This window comes from Bemisia tabaci, chromosome 4 (genome assembly GCF_918797505.1).
Source record: "Bemisia tabaci chromosome 4, PGI_BMITA_v3".
Classification (NCBI taxonomy): domain Eukaryota; kingdom Metazoa; phylum Arthropoda; class Insecta; order Hemiptera; family Aleyrodidae; genus Bemisia; species Bemisia tabaci.
This window is the reverse complement of record NC_092796.1, coordinates 35,330,275-35,347,522: the sequence shown is the minus strand read 5'-3', so window position 1 is coordinate 35,347,522 and position 17,248 is coordinate 35,330,275. Positions and strand designations below refer to the sequence as shown.

The 17,248-nt window shown below is 36.0% G+C and overlaps 2 protein-coding genes across 5 annotated transcripts in view; one reads left to right on the top strand and one right to left on the bottom strand.

The window, feature by feature from the left end:
- Window positions 1-538: 538 nt before the first annotated feature.
- The window catches only part of crb (cell polarity complex component crumbs), a 69,426-nt gene continuing 52,716 nt past the window's right edge, over window positions 539-17,248 (bottom strand). For all 4 annotated transcript variants that reach the window (XM_019041126.2, XM_019041207.2, XM_019041290.2 and 1 more), the window contains 9 exons: window positions 16,726-16,945; window positions 16,000-16,242; window positions 15,171-15,383; window positions 14,372-14,549; window positions 11,719-12,029; window positions 10,790-11,017; window positions 9,990-10,183; window positions 7,963-8,278; window positions 539-7,688 (listed from right to left, as the gene is read on the bottom strand). In XM_019041126.2, the coding sequence (XP_018896671.2) occupies window positions 6,009-7,688; window positions 7,963-8,278; window positions 9,990-10,183; window positions 10,790-11,017; window positions 11,719-12,029; window positions 14,372-14,549; window positions 15,171-15,383; window positions 16,000-16,242; window positions 16,726-16,945 (3,583 nt within the window). In that variant the 3' untranslated portion in view covers window positions 539-6,008. The remainder of the gene's footprint in view (window positions 7,689-7,962; window positions 8,279-9,989; window positions 10,184-10,789; window positions 11,018-11,718; window positions 12,030-14,371; window positions 14,550-15,170; window positions 15,384-15,999; window positions 16,243-16,725; window positions 16,946-17,248) is intronic.
- Window positions 12,571-13,621, top strand: LOC109030704 (18S rRNA aminocarboxypropyltransferase). The gene has a single exon (XM_019041835.2). The coding sequence runs from the start codon at window positions 12,728-12,730 to the stop codon at window positions 13,484-13,486; it is 759 nt and encodes a 252-aa protein (XP_018897380.2). The 5' UTR covers window positions 12,571-12,727; the 3' UTR covers window positions 13,487-13,621.

Below are 17,248 nucleotides of genomic sequence, written 5' to 3'. Positions count from 1 at the left end.
GATAAACAGTTACAAAGCAATGGATGTCTTTTTAAATATTTTTTAAGTCTATGTGAGAGTCTTTTTTTTCTGTGTTAAGAGCTCAAAGGCTTTTTACTTTTACGTCACCCCTCTTTTATTGTTACTTCACATCTGATTTTGATTAAAGGTCCTGTAGTGCATGGAACCGGGGTCTAAGTCGAAAGTTCTCCAATTGGGCTGGAAGCGAGCTGCTCTGCTTGGAAGTTATCCGCTGAGTCCGATTTTCTGGTCCAAAAAGCTCCACGAGTCCGCTGGTTCGCACGACCGGCGTATAACGCACATTCTGTGAATTTTCACCTATCGGTCAAAGTGTTTTTGAAAGTTTCTGGACTCAGGAAGCCTCGTGGAGCCTTGGGGCCACGTGCAATCGATTCCACGCCTTGAACGATGTAGGATACAAAACAAATCTCGAAATTTTTTTCCCTGTCCAAAATCGAGAAAATCAATACAGGCAGGTTATATGGATTGTTCTGTAGAAGATTGCAAAATGCTAGATGTAATTTAATAAAGAGACAAATTAAAATTGAAAAATAGGTTGCTTTATTCTTGTAGGCTTGGAATCAATCTTTTCATCAGATGTAAAAAAAGTTATCTAAAAAAAACTCTGATAAAAATTAGACTGAATAAATTTTAACAGATTACTTACATGGACAAATTTTCGAACATTTAAAGTAATAAAAATAGGAGACATCGCTACGTTGGTGTCTTATAAGCTCGAAATTGATTACAGTAGCTACCTTAAATGGACGGACGTTACAGACTTAAGAACCTCTTTTTTATGATTAAAATTTACCAACTTAAGTTACTCGAACACGAGTATGCTAAGAATGCATCACAGTTAGTCTTGCTGATTTGCAAAAATTACAATATTTCAAACTTTGATAAACTACAGCTGCAACAAATTAATGAAATGAGAGGGAGGCCCATAAAAACGCTGATAATTCGAAAATGAGGCAACAGAATATGAACTACTTTCTTTACATTTCTGATTAACGAGATGTTCTTAAGGTAGGTGCACACTTGAAATCATGCAAAAAAAATATGTCAAGGCCCTGTAAGGTTACGAGTATTAACACGGATGATACAAATCAAAAATTTGTAATTTTTTATAGATGCCAAGATCAATAAAATTTAACATTGTTACAAATTAAACTTTAAAATGTCTATAACAAAATACCTTTGGGTGGTTGAAAATATTGCCATGCTTAGGAAGAACGCTGTATGAGCAGATGTTGTCATATACCCTTCAATAAAAACCGAATTTACAGGGAAAATCGTGAATATTTTTCTTCGAATTTTTTAGCCAACTATGTTTCCAATGTAATTTTAAATATTTGAAAACTTCAAGGAAAGAAAAACGTAACTTTCCCCAAAAAACCTATTATATCCAGGGAAATAGGCAACTCTCGAATGCTCGTAAGGCGTTCTTCCTTAACACAACAAAATGGGACTCGCTAGAGAACTACTAATCTAAAATAGCCATAGGGAGCCTCAAAATGGCAGCTATGTACAAAGAGATTAACAAAAGAGTATATAATTATTTTTCCTGTAAACACTTCTTTTTTAAAATAATCTGAAAACAAGAACAATAAATTGCAGCGCAAACTTCACTTTAGTTAGACGGGAGGAAAAATATGCGTCAATTGTGAATTAAGAATATTGTTGATCAGTATAGACTTAATTGAGGTAAATTCTTTCACCTTACATCTCATATCATTATAAAATTAATAATAACATTGTAAGTACTTGGGTTACTGCATTCACGCAAAAAGAAATTAATAGAAATTTGCTAAATTATGTGTGGCAGCAGCCACCTCTGAACAAAGTCTTCTGAGGACCATGGGGAATTATTTGAAAAAAGGCACAAGACATTGCTGACTGATCTCAACATTGGATAAATTAAAGCTCTCTGTAATATCCTTTTTACAGAGGAAACAAAAATGCAATTGGACTGAACTTATTTAGATGTTCATTTTATGGATGAGGACAAGAATGCTTGCATACGAACATTAATCTTCAAAAGAGAAGGGGTTTGTTGTTTTTCTTTTTAAAAGGGCCAGCCAAATTGAAGAAATAGCTTCCTGGAAATTTCCAATAACAGGCGCAGGAACCCAAATTCTTCTTTTTTTCTGTTTTTTAATTAAAAAAAAAAATAAAAATAATAAAAAGGAGGCCCCAAGGTGCAAATAACTGTAAGTAGGTGAAATCTGGAGTTTCTAGGTCAAATTAAAAATCATGATTTCATTTACAAATATTGTCATACATATTTCAGAGAAAATTTTAGAAATGAGCTGTTTTAAGCTAGGAGATAAAAAAAGTACATTAACGGTAAACTTGATCTGGTACGTTACTAGTGGTGTACATCATTATGCCATTATGTTACAAAAATTACAATTGTACACATGAAAATATTACATCTCAAGAGAGAAATAAAATAAGGACAGATTCAAGACTTCCAATGAATTTAGGTTTAAAGGTTCTTCAATTTATCATCCAAGAACTGAAGTTAGACGTTTTGTAACATCTGAGCGGAGAGGAAAAAATATAATCAAGCAGGCTAAGAGGTAAAATATAATGATGATCTGAGTGCAGAACCTCAAATCTTCATTGCGAAGTTTCAAAATTTTCGTTCTTATTTTACTTTTTCGAAGAGAAAAAAGCCAATGAAATAGCTTGAAATTTTTACAGAAGAAAAAAAATCAGGTAAGTTTCAAGATATTACTTTCACCTGTTTCTCAAGGAAAAGATAAAGTACGAGAGAAAGTCTCCAAAGTCGCAAAAGGAGATACGTGGTTTCGGACTTAGTCATCGATAGCTTGTTCAGCAAAAAATAAGATAACAATATTTTATGAGATATCTGAGGAGATGATGTTCTTTCAATGTTGCCCAGTTTGCATCGACAGATGAGGAATATACTTTTTTATATTTTTGATGGTACATTACATTCATGCTTCAGAACCGAGCATGTACAGTTACAGTTAGTATTTCATGTTTAGTGATGGGGGTCACTTGAAAATCTCTCAAGGCAACCACATCTAAAACAAGTAGGGAGAGCTGCTTGACTGATAATTTCATTCCTCATCTAAGAATCTAAAAATGTATTCCACCAGAAGGGATAAAAAGTAAATAGTTGCTGCAGACTAAAAAAAATGCATTATCTTACAAGATAAAATGTTAGGAGAATCTCCACACATTTCGGGTTTTCCAATGTCAATGGTTAATCTAAAAGTAAAATAACTTACGTCTATCAAAAAGGCACATACTTCATTCATATGGCTATTTCTATATCACAAAACACATTAATGCAGAAATTTTACAAAAGAAAATACAGTTATTACAGCAGAAATTGATTCAGAAAGATTTCTTGGAAAATAAATAACAAAAAAAAAAAATATGTACAATTGCTAAAATATGGAATCCGCTTGGGACAATCTATAGAGAAGAGTGATCTGCTCACAATCAAATTATTTATTGATCTAAATTAATCATTTACTCTTTATATACAAAATTTTAAATACAATCGAATTCATATTTCCAACAGCATTAATTGCTGGGAACATAAGAGGAGAGGCTTTCACCTCAGAAAAATAAGGTTTTGTTGGCTTTCAATGAAGAACTACTAATAAATTAAGTTTTGCATTCAATTTGAAGAAATTGAATACACAAAATAAAATCAGTAAAGCAATACTTGGCAGAGGAAATTATGTCATTTTGCCGGCTTTACCAAAATGAGTAAAAAATGGAAGTCTTTTCAATTATTGGAGGGAGTATTCAACAATTTCTCTGCCATCTGTGGCATTCCGATTAAAAAGCTGGTGATTGATAAGGTACAAACTAAACCACCGTGTTAAATTTCTCCTCTTCAAAATTTTAGAGGAAAAGGAATTCATGCAGCAGCAAATTTTGAGATTAACTCCTTAGCGATATATTATTTTGTGCACTAAACACTAATTATATGGTAGACAAGGCGTATTAATGTTGTTATTTTTATTTCAACTATATAAAAATTGATAATTTTAACTCATTATACGCACCTTCCTTGGGAGTTGATTTACAAACTCTTCGTTGTGTAAATATTTTGCTGAATAATAATGTGAAGAAAGAATCTGTAACACAGTGCTTTCATTTGTAACTTATCTAGTGTCCCATTGTTGTACTTTCTCTTCATGAATAAAGTTTTGTATGGCGTAAACCTCAACTGAAGAACTATAGCAGCAATGAAGAAGGTAAAATTTTTACCAAGATAAATACAAATCAAATTATGGAATATTTAAAATTTTTGATCAAGTTAAAAGGAACAGATGTAATTCTTCTGGGAAAGGTGTAAAAGCATTTCCCGAGAGAACATTCAAAAAGTGTTTGGCAGTGATTTTGGAATTATTCTCAGCTAATTTAAAAAAATACATTTCTAAATCGGTGATCAAAGGCATACCTATGAGACTGGACCCAACTAATGCCCTTGAAAGGTGAAGCCCATCTACATTTTGGTTGTGCTGTAAAAAAGATTGCGCTATATAGCACGGAGCTGCCCAAAAAGAAATACTTCCTCAGCCTGTGGCTTCATTGATTATTGTAATTGACAGATAGAGCAATTAACATAGCATATTAAGAGAAAATGGGATGATCCTAAAATCAGTCACGACCATAAAACTTCATCAAGTTTCTAAAATTGACGAATCTCCTTTTTTAAAGCTTGAGGGGAAAGTGGAGTAAATATAATCTTACAGGTAAAAAAAAAAACCATAGTGCTATAAATGCTAGAGGCAATTCGGATCAATGACATTTGGCAAATTTTACATTTTCAAGTCTGTTCAATTTTAAAACCTCTCGCACATTGAATAAAAAGGGAAATTTTTAAATGACCATGATGCTTCGATTTTTTATTGCATGTCAAAGAAATTGGAGACATACAAGCCGTTCGTGCACCAAAAGTAGTTTTTGCTTGTGGCCACTTCCACCTTCAGTACAAGTTCAGAATCATTGACTTCTAGTCAACTCAGAAAAGGCAACAGGACAAGGAAGATTAATGGTGCATGATTGCTTCAGTGAAACAGATTAGATAAAATGGCTTTACAATGATCATGTACTTCACATTAGATGAGCTGTGCTTACATTCCACCACTCATGGATGCTCATTAAATCTCTTTGACAATTATTTTGCCAAGATTCATACTCACCAGAAACTCAAAGCTCAGAAAATCTGAGTAACGTTTGTTCAAAGTGTAAAATAATGGAGGATTTCAATTGTTCGATGTTAATGTCCAAGAGAATTTGACAAACGACAGTCATGATAAATGCCTCCACTCTTGTAATTAAAATTGAGCAAAATCTCTGAAACTATGAGAGCACGCCTTTGGCAGTTGATTGAAATGAAATTGGAACAAAGAACGACCATTTGCGTTTTGCCAAATTGTGACTCTGTCACTTAACTCTGCACTAAAAACAAAATGGTAAGTACAAAAACACCATCTATGTACATAATTGAGACATTTTGACTTAGCATCTTTGATCTCAAAATATTTGTTCACAATAAAAGTTAACACTTGCATTTATGAAATGCTGCTGAATTTATATGTACATGAAAAGCCTCCCACTAAAAAAATTCTGCTCAGTACGAAAATCTTAAAATCTAATTTCGTACAGTTTAACACATAAAAATAAGGAAAAATTTATAATTTACAGAGAAACACAGCTTAATCATTCATTCATTCATTGATCAATTCTTTGATCCCCATAAATTTTACGCCTGCATGCACCACACTTGCCTGGTTATTTACAAAAATGGGAAAAATCCAGAAAAATTTAAACACAATGTACAAAAAAAATTAAGGTAATTAAGTACTTCTAACTTTCTATCACAAGATGAGATGAAGTTACGACCCGCGTTCTGTAATATAAATATTTGAACTCCTCCAAACTTTGACTGAGGATATAAAAACTTGGGAAAGATCACAAATTATAAATAACAAATTCAGCCGAAAGAGGACTTAAATCAACCGTTCTTCTGGTGGAGGTTTCATGACATTATCTAGCTCAACGCGAGGGTTGCAATACTCTTGTGAGCTTGGGCTGTATGTGCCTCTCATTGCTCGCTTTTTCCGAGCCATCATTACAAACACTGTCAGACTAATTGCTGTAGCTATTATCAAAATTGCTAAAATTGGTCCGATGATAATGGCAATATCAGAGAAGTTTGATGCACTATACTCAGGAGACTCTGTGCAGTTTTTACCTGCGTGTCCAGGTGGGCAGATGCATTTATAGTCGGAGATATCAATACAGACTGGCTCACAGGTTCCGCCATTTTGACAAGGATTGAACTCTGCACACGGATTAGCCATCTCACAATTGTAACCACAATCATTGACATCGCACTCACAATGATAGCCACCATTTTCGTTTACGCACTTGCCTTTCTCTCCACACTTGACTGTCAACAACATGCATTCGTTGATATCAATTTCGCAGGTGGCACCTTCATAACCTGTTCCTGTGCAGTTGCAGGAGAAAGAATCTATGCCATCTATACAGTGACCACTATTCTTGCATGGACTGTTCTCACAATCGTCAATATTTTCATCGCACAGCTCACCCCTGAACCCAGGTGCGCATTCGCAGAATGGCACTGGACGATTTGTGAAACATGCTCCGCCGTTCTTGCAAGGCTCTTGCATACAGTATGGAATGTCACAGTAAGTTCCGACGTAGCCTTCTGCACAGCTGCAGGTGAAATTATCGCTAGTTTCTGGATTTTTCACATCTATACAAGTGGAGCCGTTTCTGCATGGGGCATTAGAACATGTGACTTGCTTTAACTGATCACAGATCTTACCAACAAACTTTGGCGTACAAGAACAATCAAAATAGCCGACAAAATCGAGACAAGTACCCCCGTTGAGGCAGGGATTTGACTCACACTCGTTAATTTCTGAGTCACAGAGCCATCCTTCCCAACCTGGCGGGCAGATACAGGTGTAGTTAGCAATACCATCAACGCAAGTGGCACTGTTTTTACAACCACTGTTGGCACATTCATCAATATTGACGGAGCAGTCATCTCCTTCGTAACCTGGTGGACAATCACAGTTGTAAGACTCAACAATATTAGTGCACTTGCCTCCATTCAAGCATTCCGAGGGGGAGCAGAGGTAACAGCCCAATTCTACGTCTGGCTCACTGTCATCATAGGTTGTCAGGGAAAAATAGTCACGCAGGTTGAAATAAGAGGAGTTCAGTTGTTTCGGGGTAAAGTATGGAAGGAGCAGACCACCAATTCGGATCTCCCCGATGCAGCCTTTGTAATATCCACTGGACATTTTATAGTGATACTTCTCGACAGATGACATTGCCATTTCTGGGAATGAAAAGTCGACGTGGTTTGTACTGTCACCATCTTCTGTAATGTAACTGTTCCTATCTGAAACACCTGTTTCACCACCTCCGACCATGACGAAACCATTAATTAAGAGATTTTCCCACTGGCTGCTGGAGAAATTTGTAGGTGGGAAAGAGAGACCAGGTTCGTCAGAGCTCTCGATGAAACCGCCTTGGATACTATTGTTGCCAATTTTGAGAATGACAGATGTCCACCCTCCGTCTGCTTTTTCTTTGCCGAACTTTCGAACTTCACGACTACTATTCGGGTCCAGTTTCCAGGCCACAGAGATCTGAAATACAAAATGTTCTGATGAGTCTTGACAAACAGGGGCTACAAGAAATCAGAGAAAAAGAAGCAAAATTTACCTGAATATCAAAGTGTAAGTCATTATTAAGAAAATTAGAACGTTAATTTTTAAATACAACCTACAAATGCATTAATGATGATATAGATACTGAAAATATGTTTCAAGTAACTGTAGTTTAACGGTTTCAGTAATCAAATTTCATTTACATTATCAAGGTTAGCAGAAGTTTTATAAACAAATTCCAGCTGATATTTACCTGATCCTTGAATACATAGATGGAGAAGTAGATGCGGTCTGAATTGTAGACATTCAAAGAGTTAGAGATGTGTAAAATCATTCCTCCATAGCGACTGCGGTAGGAGAACTCGATTGAATTTAATGGGACAGACTGCTCGCCGCGAGATAAAGTATATTGCAATGACGTGTTTCCACTTCCATCGAGAGTCAAGTTAGCGACACACTCAAATCCGTGATGCAAGTTATGACATTCGCTGTCCAAAGGACAGTCTTGCAGCTGACAGAATTCCATTTCTTGACAGGTTTTACCTTTGTAGCCAACTGGGCATGAGCAACTGGAAATGAAAGTTTTAATATAGAATCTCATTTGAAATCCAAACACAAATCTTTAGAAAATGAATGAAGCGGGTAAGTCTCATGAGTCGAAAGCTAGATAAATTGCACTGTAATATTACAGTCAAACTCAGGTTGACTGAAAATATGAAACATTAATCACTTATGTCTGGTAATCACAAATTCTTTGTGTTTTGAGGATGATTTATTTAAGAATTACGCTTCTAAATGGCGAATAATTTTGGCTGCGTAAGTTGCAGAGGAAAGAAATAGAAATCAGGAGGGTTGGTTGATTTTTTCTTTTTCAACCCCTGGATTTTATACTTAAATTTTATTTTGGATTTTAAATAAAGCAGCATGGAAGCTATATGAAATCACTCAACTCTGGTCAATCTCCGAAGGAGTTTGTTTTAAGTCATTTCAAAATTATTAGCCTTTTGCTATGAATTTGCCTATGAATTTTAAGATACCATTGTTTAAGCATTATGCAGAGTAGGATTGCTGATCCATGTTCCTTATTATAAGCATTTTCGATTTCCGTCAAAATCTCTAATTTTAAGGAGAAAATATGATTAAGATAGCAAAAAAATACATGACCCGCTTTTTGCTTCTTATTTTTCACTTTGAATTTCAACAAATAAATAAATAACTGATTCATGAAAACAAATATACTGTGAAGAATACTATCAAAAGTCAAAATGATCATGACTATTACAACAGAATATACTAGTTTGGAGCTCATCTAAAAGCAGAGGCTATACGCCATGTTCGGCCAATTTAAGGAAAATTTATTTTGAAAAAAGATAGGCATTGAAATGAAGGTTTGAAAATTTCTCTCGGCACTACTAAAAATCGTTCATTCAAAATTAAAAAAATTATAGGTAAAACTCGTAGGATGAAACTCATGATCGATAGAAGGGATTATGCCTAAATTATTAGAAAAATTAAGATTTAAGGTTCTGCAAAATCTAGGCTCACCAGAAGCTTTTAACTCTGGGGGGAAAAATGATTGACTATCAAAGAAACCTTTGCTACTGATACAAAAAAATAAATGTATGTAGTGATTGAAAAATAAATTAGGAAATCAATAAGAGAAAACCAAATAAAAAAATACAAAATAGGGTGGGGGGGGGGAGAGGACTAGAGAACTCACCGTAAGGAAGAATAGGAATGGCTAGAACAATAATATTAAAATTCACTTTATGCTTCGGAAAGTGCTGGACAGATGTTTTCTTTCATCTCAATTTTTCCCTAGAATTCTAATTATATTTTTTTTGAATTTGTATCCTTGTAAAAACCTTCTGAGCAACTATGAAGGGCCTAAGCTGGCCTCATGCACTATGAGGCCAGCTTTAGCTGGTTTCTATGTGGCTTCAAAGAGAACTTCACTGCAGGTCAGTTATCTTACACTGTCCAAACATAGTCATCAATTCAGTTCTTGGATAAATATTTTTAAATCATAGGAATACCCTCTGAGCAAGTGCTCTCGGTGATCAGAGGTACACTAAAATTCTAATTTTACTTCATCCATTCAGATTTTCATTTCGAATAAATGGCCATTGAAGACTCCAGTATCTCATCCGTCTTCAGTATTTGGATGATTCAATAAAAATAGACGGTCACAAGGGTGTTCATACATCACTCGGAATAAGTTCTGGCACATTTTAAATTTCAGAGTCCTTGCAGAACACAAAGATGATAGCAAGAACTTACCTGAAATCATTCCAAGTCACCGTACATTCTCCTTCATTTGCACAGGGATTTGATGCGCAGGAATCATCTGATATAACGCCCTGTAAGACAGCCATGGAGTCAAACGTCACATTCCCAAATGAGGCAGGGATTTTCACATCACTCACTCGCAAAGGGAAGAATTCTACCACCATTGTTGTTATTCCGTTGTTTATCTGAAACAAAAAAAAAAAATAATTGAATAGATACAAAGTTCTAATAAAATAAAAATGATACATACTAAATAAGGGTCTCAATGGTTAAAGAAAACCCTGTTTTTAGGCAGAAGAATTTGAAAATCACTTGAATGGCAACGCAGCTGTCAATTAATTGAAAGATGAGGGCAGCAGCTCTACACTGGTATTATAAGGTTCCCTACTTTTCCAAACATAATAAAAATAGTACACATTTACAGATTCATCATTTTAAAAAAATATGATTTGGAACTCAGTGCCATTTTCCTCCATATTACTGAAAAGTTTGATAACAGGCCCAGAGAATATGTCCAAATGAAGCTGAATTAAAACTTAAACAAAATTCGAAGCACCCCATACTGTAAGAACTGTTTTGATGATGTAACTTAGAAAAAGGCAATGACACATCTAGTAGCGAATACTTGACTTTCTGAGTTTTCATTTTAGAAGCTTTTTTTTATACAAATCTGAACACAAAGGCTTTGCCACAAATAGCTGGGCAAAAATAGATTGAAAATTTTTATTCTTTGACTGTCTTTCCTTGCACATAAAAATGAATTTAAAACAGGATAATATTAAAGATCATACCTGCACATCTTGAATGATTCCTTTGAATGGTGATACCGTGTCGGAAGCTTGTCGCACTGATCTATCCACATTTCTTGTCTGTCTTACCGGGGTAGGAGAGGAGCGCAAGTGAGGCATTCCACCAAGAAGCAAAACCTGAGCATCTAACTGGCCAGTAGCGCTAATTGTTTTTCTGAAGTACTCAGTTCCGTTGATCTTCACTTGCACCAGAGTGACATTTCGAACAACCTGAAACAAAGAAAAAATCGTTACTCATCATCCTGATTTGAATAGTATTGAGTTTATTCTGAAGAATGTATAAAAACATATTCCCTTATTTTTTCAGCAACTGTGTCAAATTCTGAAAAAACACAAAATTCATAAGCAGCGATGATCCACAAACGCTGTTTTTGAACGCTATTTGGAAATGCATTGGAAAGTGGTATTGAAATGTTAATAAATTGCCAGGAGGGCAAATACTAAGTGACAAAAGGCGAATTTTATGCAGTAAGTTTATCTTCTTGCAACTTTATGGAAGGCGATCTCATAGCTTAAACATGACAGATGAGCAGGAAAAAAAATACACAAAAACGTTGGCACGCTTCACATACATGATATTATAGTATCTGAATGTAAGTGGTACTGGTACAGGCATAACTTTAATTTCACCGACTATGATTGATTTTTTTGGAAGTCAAGTTTGGTGTCAGAAAATCGTCCTAAGGTAAGAGAAAAATAGATAAAATTATGAGAATGAGTGGTAAAAAGTCTAGAGATTCTACTGTCTGAGAGAGTATCCCTGATTTTGACAGTGGACCTCTTACTTGCAAAAGTATGAGAAAACAGATTTGGAATAAGAGGAACATTCCAAAGGCTATGGTGACACATACGCAAAAACTCATTGACAAAGTTAAGAAAAACAAATATTAAATTTAATTGGTTTGTCTTACTTGGATCAAATGATTATGTCCATCATCCAACTTGACTCCACCGACCGTGTATGATTCTTGAGAGCCACTTAACTGGATTCGAACTAAGAGCTCACCACCTTCCAGCTCAGCAGCAATGTGGGTTTCATCAGAGAACGAAACAGTACCAGGCGATGAGCCCAGATAGAAGATAGCGCCTTTTGCTTGTCTGGTTCGGATAAACATGGAAATGTCAACAATGGTTCGGATGGCTCTTCGTGCAGTTGATGCTACTGCAACACTCACAATGCTTCCTGTTGAGTTTTCGTGACCAAACGTAGCTGCAGTGTAATCTGAAAAATACCAAGTGTGCAAAATGATGAATGTTGTACAAATCTGACTGCTACAGATTTCCTACTTTGATTTGGTGCTATTTGTGCATCACTTGCAAAAAAGTAGGCTAAAGGAATACCGCAATGTAAAGAGAAATTTGAGATTGTCTCAAGGCCTTGCATATTTACCCTATAATCATTTGCCATGAAACCAGGAATGCCCACACTTACAACCACCTAACCACAGGATCTGATAATAATAAAAATTAAAGTTCAGTTTTCGAGCAAAACGGCATATGTAATGGAGGGAAAAATATAATACAATCTTATTGCGAGTTGATAAAATAACAGATTAAATCCCCAAATCCGACTGACTTCGTTTAGAAATAGCCGCACTCACAATGTTAGATTGTTAGTAAATTACGAAGCGATCGCACCGCACCTCGTTTCGCAAGACGAGCGTACATTTAAATAAACCGCCAAACGCGACTAGAGCGCTCCTATTGGTTGAGCAGACAACCACTACCATTGCTTCATTCTACCACCAGCAGAGCGCGCTCTCTTCGTAATGTTGACATCGCACAACCTAACCTATAATGTAAGACGGAAATTCAAACGAAGCACAGCACAAATTTTAAGTTATCGTTTTCTACGAGCAAAAGTTACGAGTTTAAATGTAGTGTCAAGTTAATAACATAATTTTAAAAGTTTCTTTTAACATGCCTTACAAGAAAAACAGGAAGTCAGCTTCCACTAGCACCCACAAAGGTAGGTCAGCAGCGAAGCATGACTACTCAGATAACTTCGTCAGTAGATTTGGAGCTACTTCTATAGAATCCTCGAGTGATGAGGAAGGAGTCTCGGTAGACTTCCCTGTAGCGATGTGGGACTTGAAACATTGTGACCCCAAAAAATGCTCGGGGCGTAAACTAGTGCGACATGGCATGGTGCAAATATTGAAAATGAATACAACATTCAATGGTCTTGTGTTGACTCCAGTTGGCGAGAAGTGCGTCTCTCGTGCAGATAAAGACATTCTTGCCCAGCATGGTGCAGCGGTAGTAGATTGTTCTTGGGCTAAAATCAATGAAACCCCTTTCTCACAGATGCGAACGCCTCACCCGCGTTTATTACCTTTCCTGGTTGCAGCGAACCCGATTAACTACGGCAAACCGTGCCAGCTTTCTTGCGTTGAGGCTTTGGCGGCCACTTTTTATATTACAGGCTTCAAAGAAGCAGCGGAGAGCTATTTAGGCAAATTTAAATGGGGTCATTCATTCATAGAACTTAATCAAGAGCTGCTAGATATTTATGCCACATGTGCCGATAGCTCAGACGTTGTAGCGAAACAAAATAAATACTTAGAGGAAGCAAGAAGTGTTAAGAAGACAACTACTGATGCATATGAGGATGAAACTTTGCCTAAGTACGATTCAGACACGGATGATAGTGAACCTGAAGAACCAAAAGAACAATGAAGAAGGGTGACCTGCCTCCAGTACTGATCTTTTATACGACGTATTTTAGCTCATTAATTTTTTTTATTTATGGCTGTGAAAATCAATTTACTATTTTTGTGGAGTTTACAAAAAATAAATGTACATATATTGTTATACGAGGTTTTCTTTCTTTCACTTCTTTCAGTAGACATTCAACTGAACACCTGATCCACTAACAAATCAACATTGAGATTTTTCCTTCACAGTTCGAATCCCCTTTTCCCTCTTTTTATTGTGGAATTGGGAAAATTGTTCGATGTTTTTCCTTTATTCACTAGCAACTTAGAAGATTAAACAACATGATAACAGCTGCACTTGACATCAGAATTATCATCAGAAAAATGTTCCTATAATTTTTCAGTTCTGCTAAACATTAGTGTGACTCTAAGATTACAATCAAAGAGACAAGGATGTTAGAGGTGTTAAGCTAAATGGGCACTTGTTCACATTCCAATTGCAAGCCATCACAAAGTAATCTCCCAATAGCGATTGAGGATTGACCACGGCCCGATCATAAGCGAATTCAATCCTCGATTCCTGATGGATGACTGCATTGCCGTTGCTTGCAAATGGAATGCAAACAAGTTCCAACTTACCTGACGACACCTCTAATATTACATCACAGCCATTAGGGCTTGTTTCTGTGAAAAAGAAATACTCAGTGTACAACAAGAACAACTAAATTGCTGGCAACACTGCTGTTGTGGACAGATACTTAGAATGGTCTACTGAATGAGACTGTCAAAAGTAAGCGACTGCCAACTTGTGTGATGCGTGTTTTAATTTATTCACACACCCCATAAAGACAAGAATAAGACACAAGAATAGCCTGTTTGGCTCACACAAGATAAACTTTGAACTTACTGTATTGGCAAGTGTTTCCAAGGAATGGTCTCTCACAAGTGCAATTGAATCTGCTCCAGGCATCAATACAGTGCCCTGAGTTTTGACATGGATTTGGATTACACTGATCCCTTCTAGGACATCCAACTTCGATATCGAAAAATTGTGCAGCAGTGTTAGTCTTGTCACCAGGAACAACCTGAAAAAATAAAGAATGAATGAGGGATGATGAGTAATAATTTTGGAGAAGAAATAGGTCCACTTTTCAAAAACGTAATATGAAGGAATTGATGCGCCAAGTTTATCATTCATTCAAGAATCCAAGATACATTTCATGACATTATTAAAACTTTCAAAAACGATTTTATTTTAGCGCACGTTTTTGCAAGACCGCTACCTGCCTCCTTCAAGGAGCTGTGCATAATAAGTTCTTGACATTCTTTTCCATGGCTACGTGGTGTCAATTGATTTTCATTATACGATTAGCCAACCACAATAACAGTGTTGATTGACAGAATCCAGCTAATAAAACAGTATAAATTGGCTTGAGACTCTGAAGAATACAATGTCAAGGAAATGTTGTGCACAGTTTTCTGAGGAAGGTTGGCCTAAGTTCTGACAAAACCCATCTTAGAACAAAATTAGCTAGAAACTATAAGGGTTCTACTAGTTTGAAGCGATCTATATGCTGATTCTAGCAAATTTCCCAGGTTATCAGGTTTTAGCTCTATTCACGTTACAAATATTGAAAACATTTTGAGCTTCAGAAACAAAATAAAAAAAAGTTGAGCATTAGGAAATCATTGGCACTGATGCTTACCCATTGGCCGTTGATGATGATATTCTGAGTGCAGCCTATGAAAGATGTTGGTCCATGTGTAAAAATGCGCAAGTTCGATGTTGTGCCACCAACATAAGTTGTTGGGAAGCTAGTGTGTGCAGCAGTTGCACCCTCATTCAAATTGATGGGATAAATAGTTTGCTCCTCATTGGCTGATAGAACAAGATGGGATGCATTGATAGCGACAAAAACCTGAAAAACACCCAAATAATAGCATTTGAAGCATAGTTAATTTTGAGGCTCAGTTCGTTCGGCTGTTCTATGAATAAAAATCTAATTCAAACAAAACATTGTCAGCAGTACTCATAGTATCTTTACTTATTTCTGGAGAAGATTATTAAGTTGCTGTTCATTCTCTACAGCACGGCATTACTTACTTGTATCAACGCATTTTTTGATCCTTTAAAAAGTAAGCTTTCCTCTGAGGCATGGTTTTGCAAATTTTCATCAGTACTTTCTTTTCTTGAAAAAATTATTACCGAAAATTTGAAATTTTGAGAGAAAGAATTGGGACTCTACATTTTGAGGAGGGCTACAACATAAATTTGTGTCCCCCAGAATCCAAGATCCAATATTAATTCATGCCATAGAGAGTTATAGTTATATGAGATGTTGGATGTATTGTTAAACCCAACAAAAGTGCCTGCTACTGAAGCTTGACAAACATTACCCTATCAACGGTTTTGCCACCGTGAGGGGCGGTCATGCATAAAAAATGTCACTCAACTCATTATCCACGATATTTTTCAAAAACTGAGTAGTCTCTCAATAAAACAAGCAGAAATGTCACTTCTAAGCTAAATCTTACTTTGTGCCAGTTGCTGTCATTCAGTTGAGATCCGATGAAAACACCCTCCCACTTGTTCAGTAAACTTGAGTGAAGATTCAGCCTTCCTTGTGCCAGTTTCAAAATGTAATAAGTGGGTCCGCTTCCCAACGCAAGGAGACCACTTGGTAAGGTGGTTTTAAAGCGGAAGGAAATATCGTAGCCTTCATCTCTTGATGTATTCACCATTATATACGAGTTGCCACTCAAAGACATTGTTGTGACCTGATGAAGAGAAGAAATAAGAAACAGTGAGACCATTGGTTTGGTAAAATTGTTGAAACAAAAAAATGTAATGAATTCACTACTAACCGTACATTCAGCAATACCAATCTTACCACCCATCAACTGATTACTAGTAAAAAGATGTGAGTGCTCCAAAGGCACTATGGATCAAAAAGTTGAGAATTTAAAAAAATTAAATTCAAGTTTTTTCTTTGCAAAAATGTGTTTAAAAAAAAACGTTTTTGTTATGGCTCAGCCTGACAATTCCAGCTACAACTTGGTTCAACTAATTCCTAATTTTATTACCATCATTAAAATACTTACTATACCTTTCAAGACAAGCGTACAGAAAAAAACAAAACTGCTTCGCAAGCACTGAAAAATAGTAGCTTATATAATATAATCAAGACGTAGTAAAAACAAAAAACAATCCATCAAGATTTGTAATCATAAATATATTTTATCTATTGATCTAAGACTTACCTTTTCACAAATTTGACCATGGAATCCATATGGGCACGTGCAGTTGAATTTGTGCTCAGTTTCATTATCCAAGTAGGGTTTACAAGTTCCATTATTTAGACAAGCATTCGGCTCATTGCAACCTACAAGCTCAACAGAGCAGTTCTTGCCTCCATATTGCGGAGGGCATTCACAGAAATAGTTTGCCCTTTTGTCGATACACACACCGTGCACACATGGTCTGTAAAAGATTAACATAATAAAAATTCACATTTAATAAAATCTGAGAAACTTGTTAAAGATATTTTTGAGGTATTATTCTCATTTACTTCAGGTACGGGGCTCAGGAATAGAAAGCTTTCAATCCGTGGTCTTCGAGTTTTGCTACTAGTAAAGTTGCAAAGTCCACCCTCAAAAATTTAGCATGTCTTTATAAGAAGTACCATGAACAACAATAAAAACTTCATTCAAAAACTGCTTCTTGACAGTGAGGTAAAGTCATTGAATTGTTCCTAAATCCTTTTGCTTGATGAGTCCACAATCC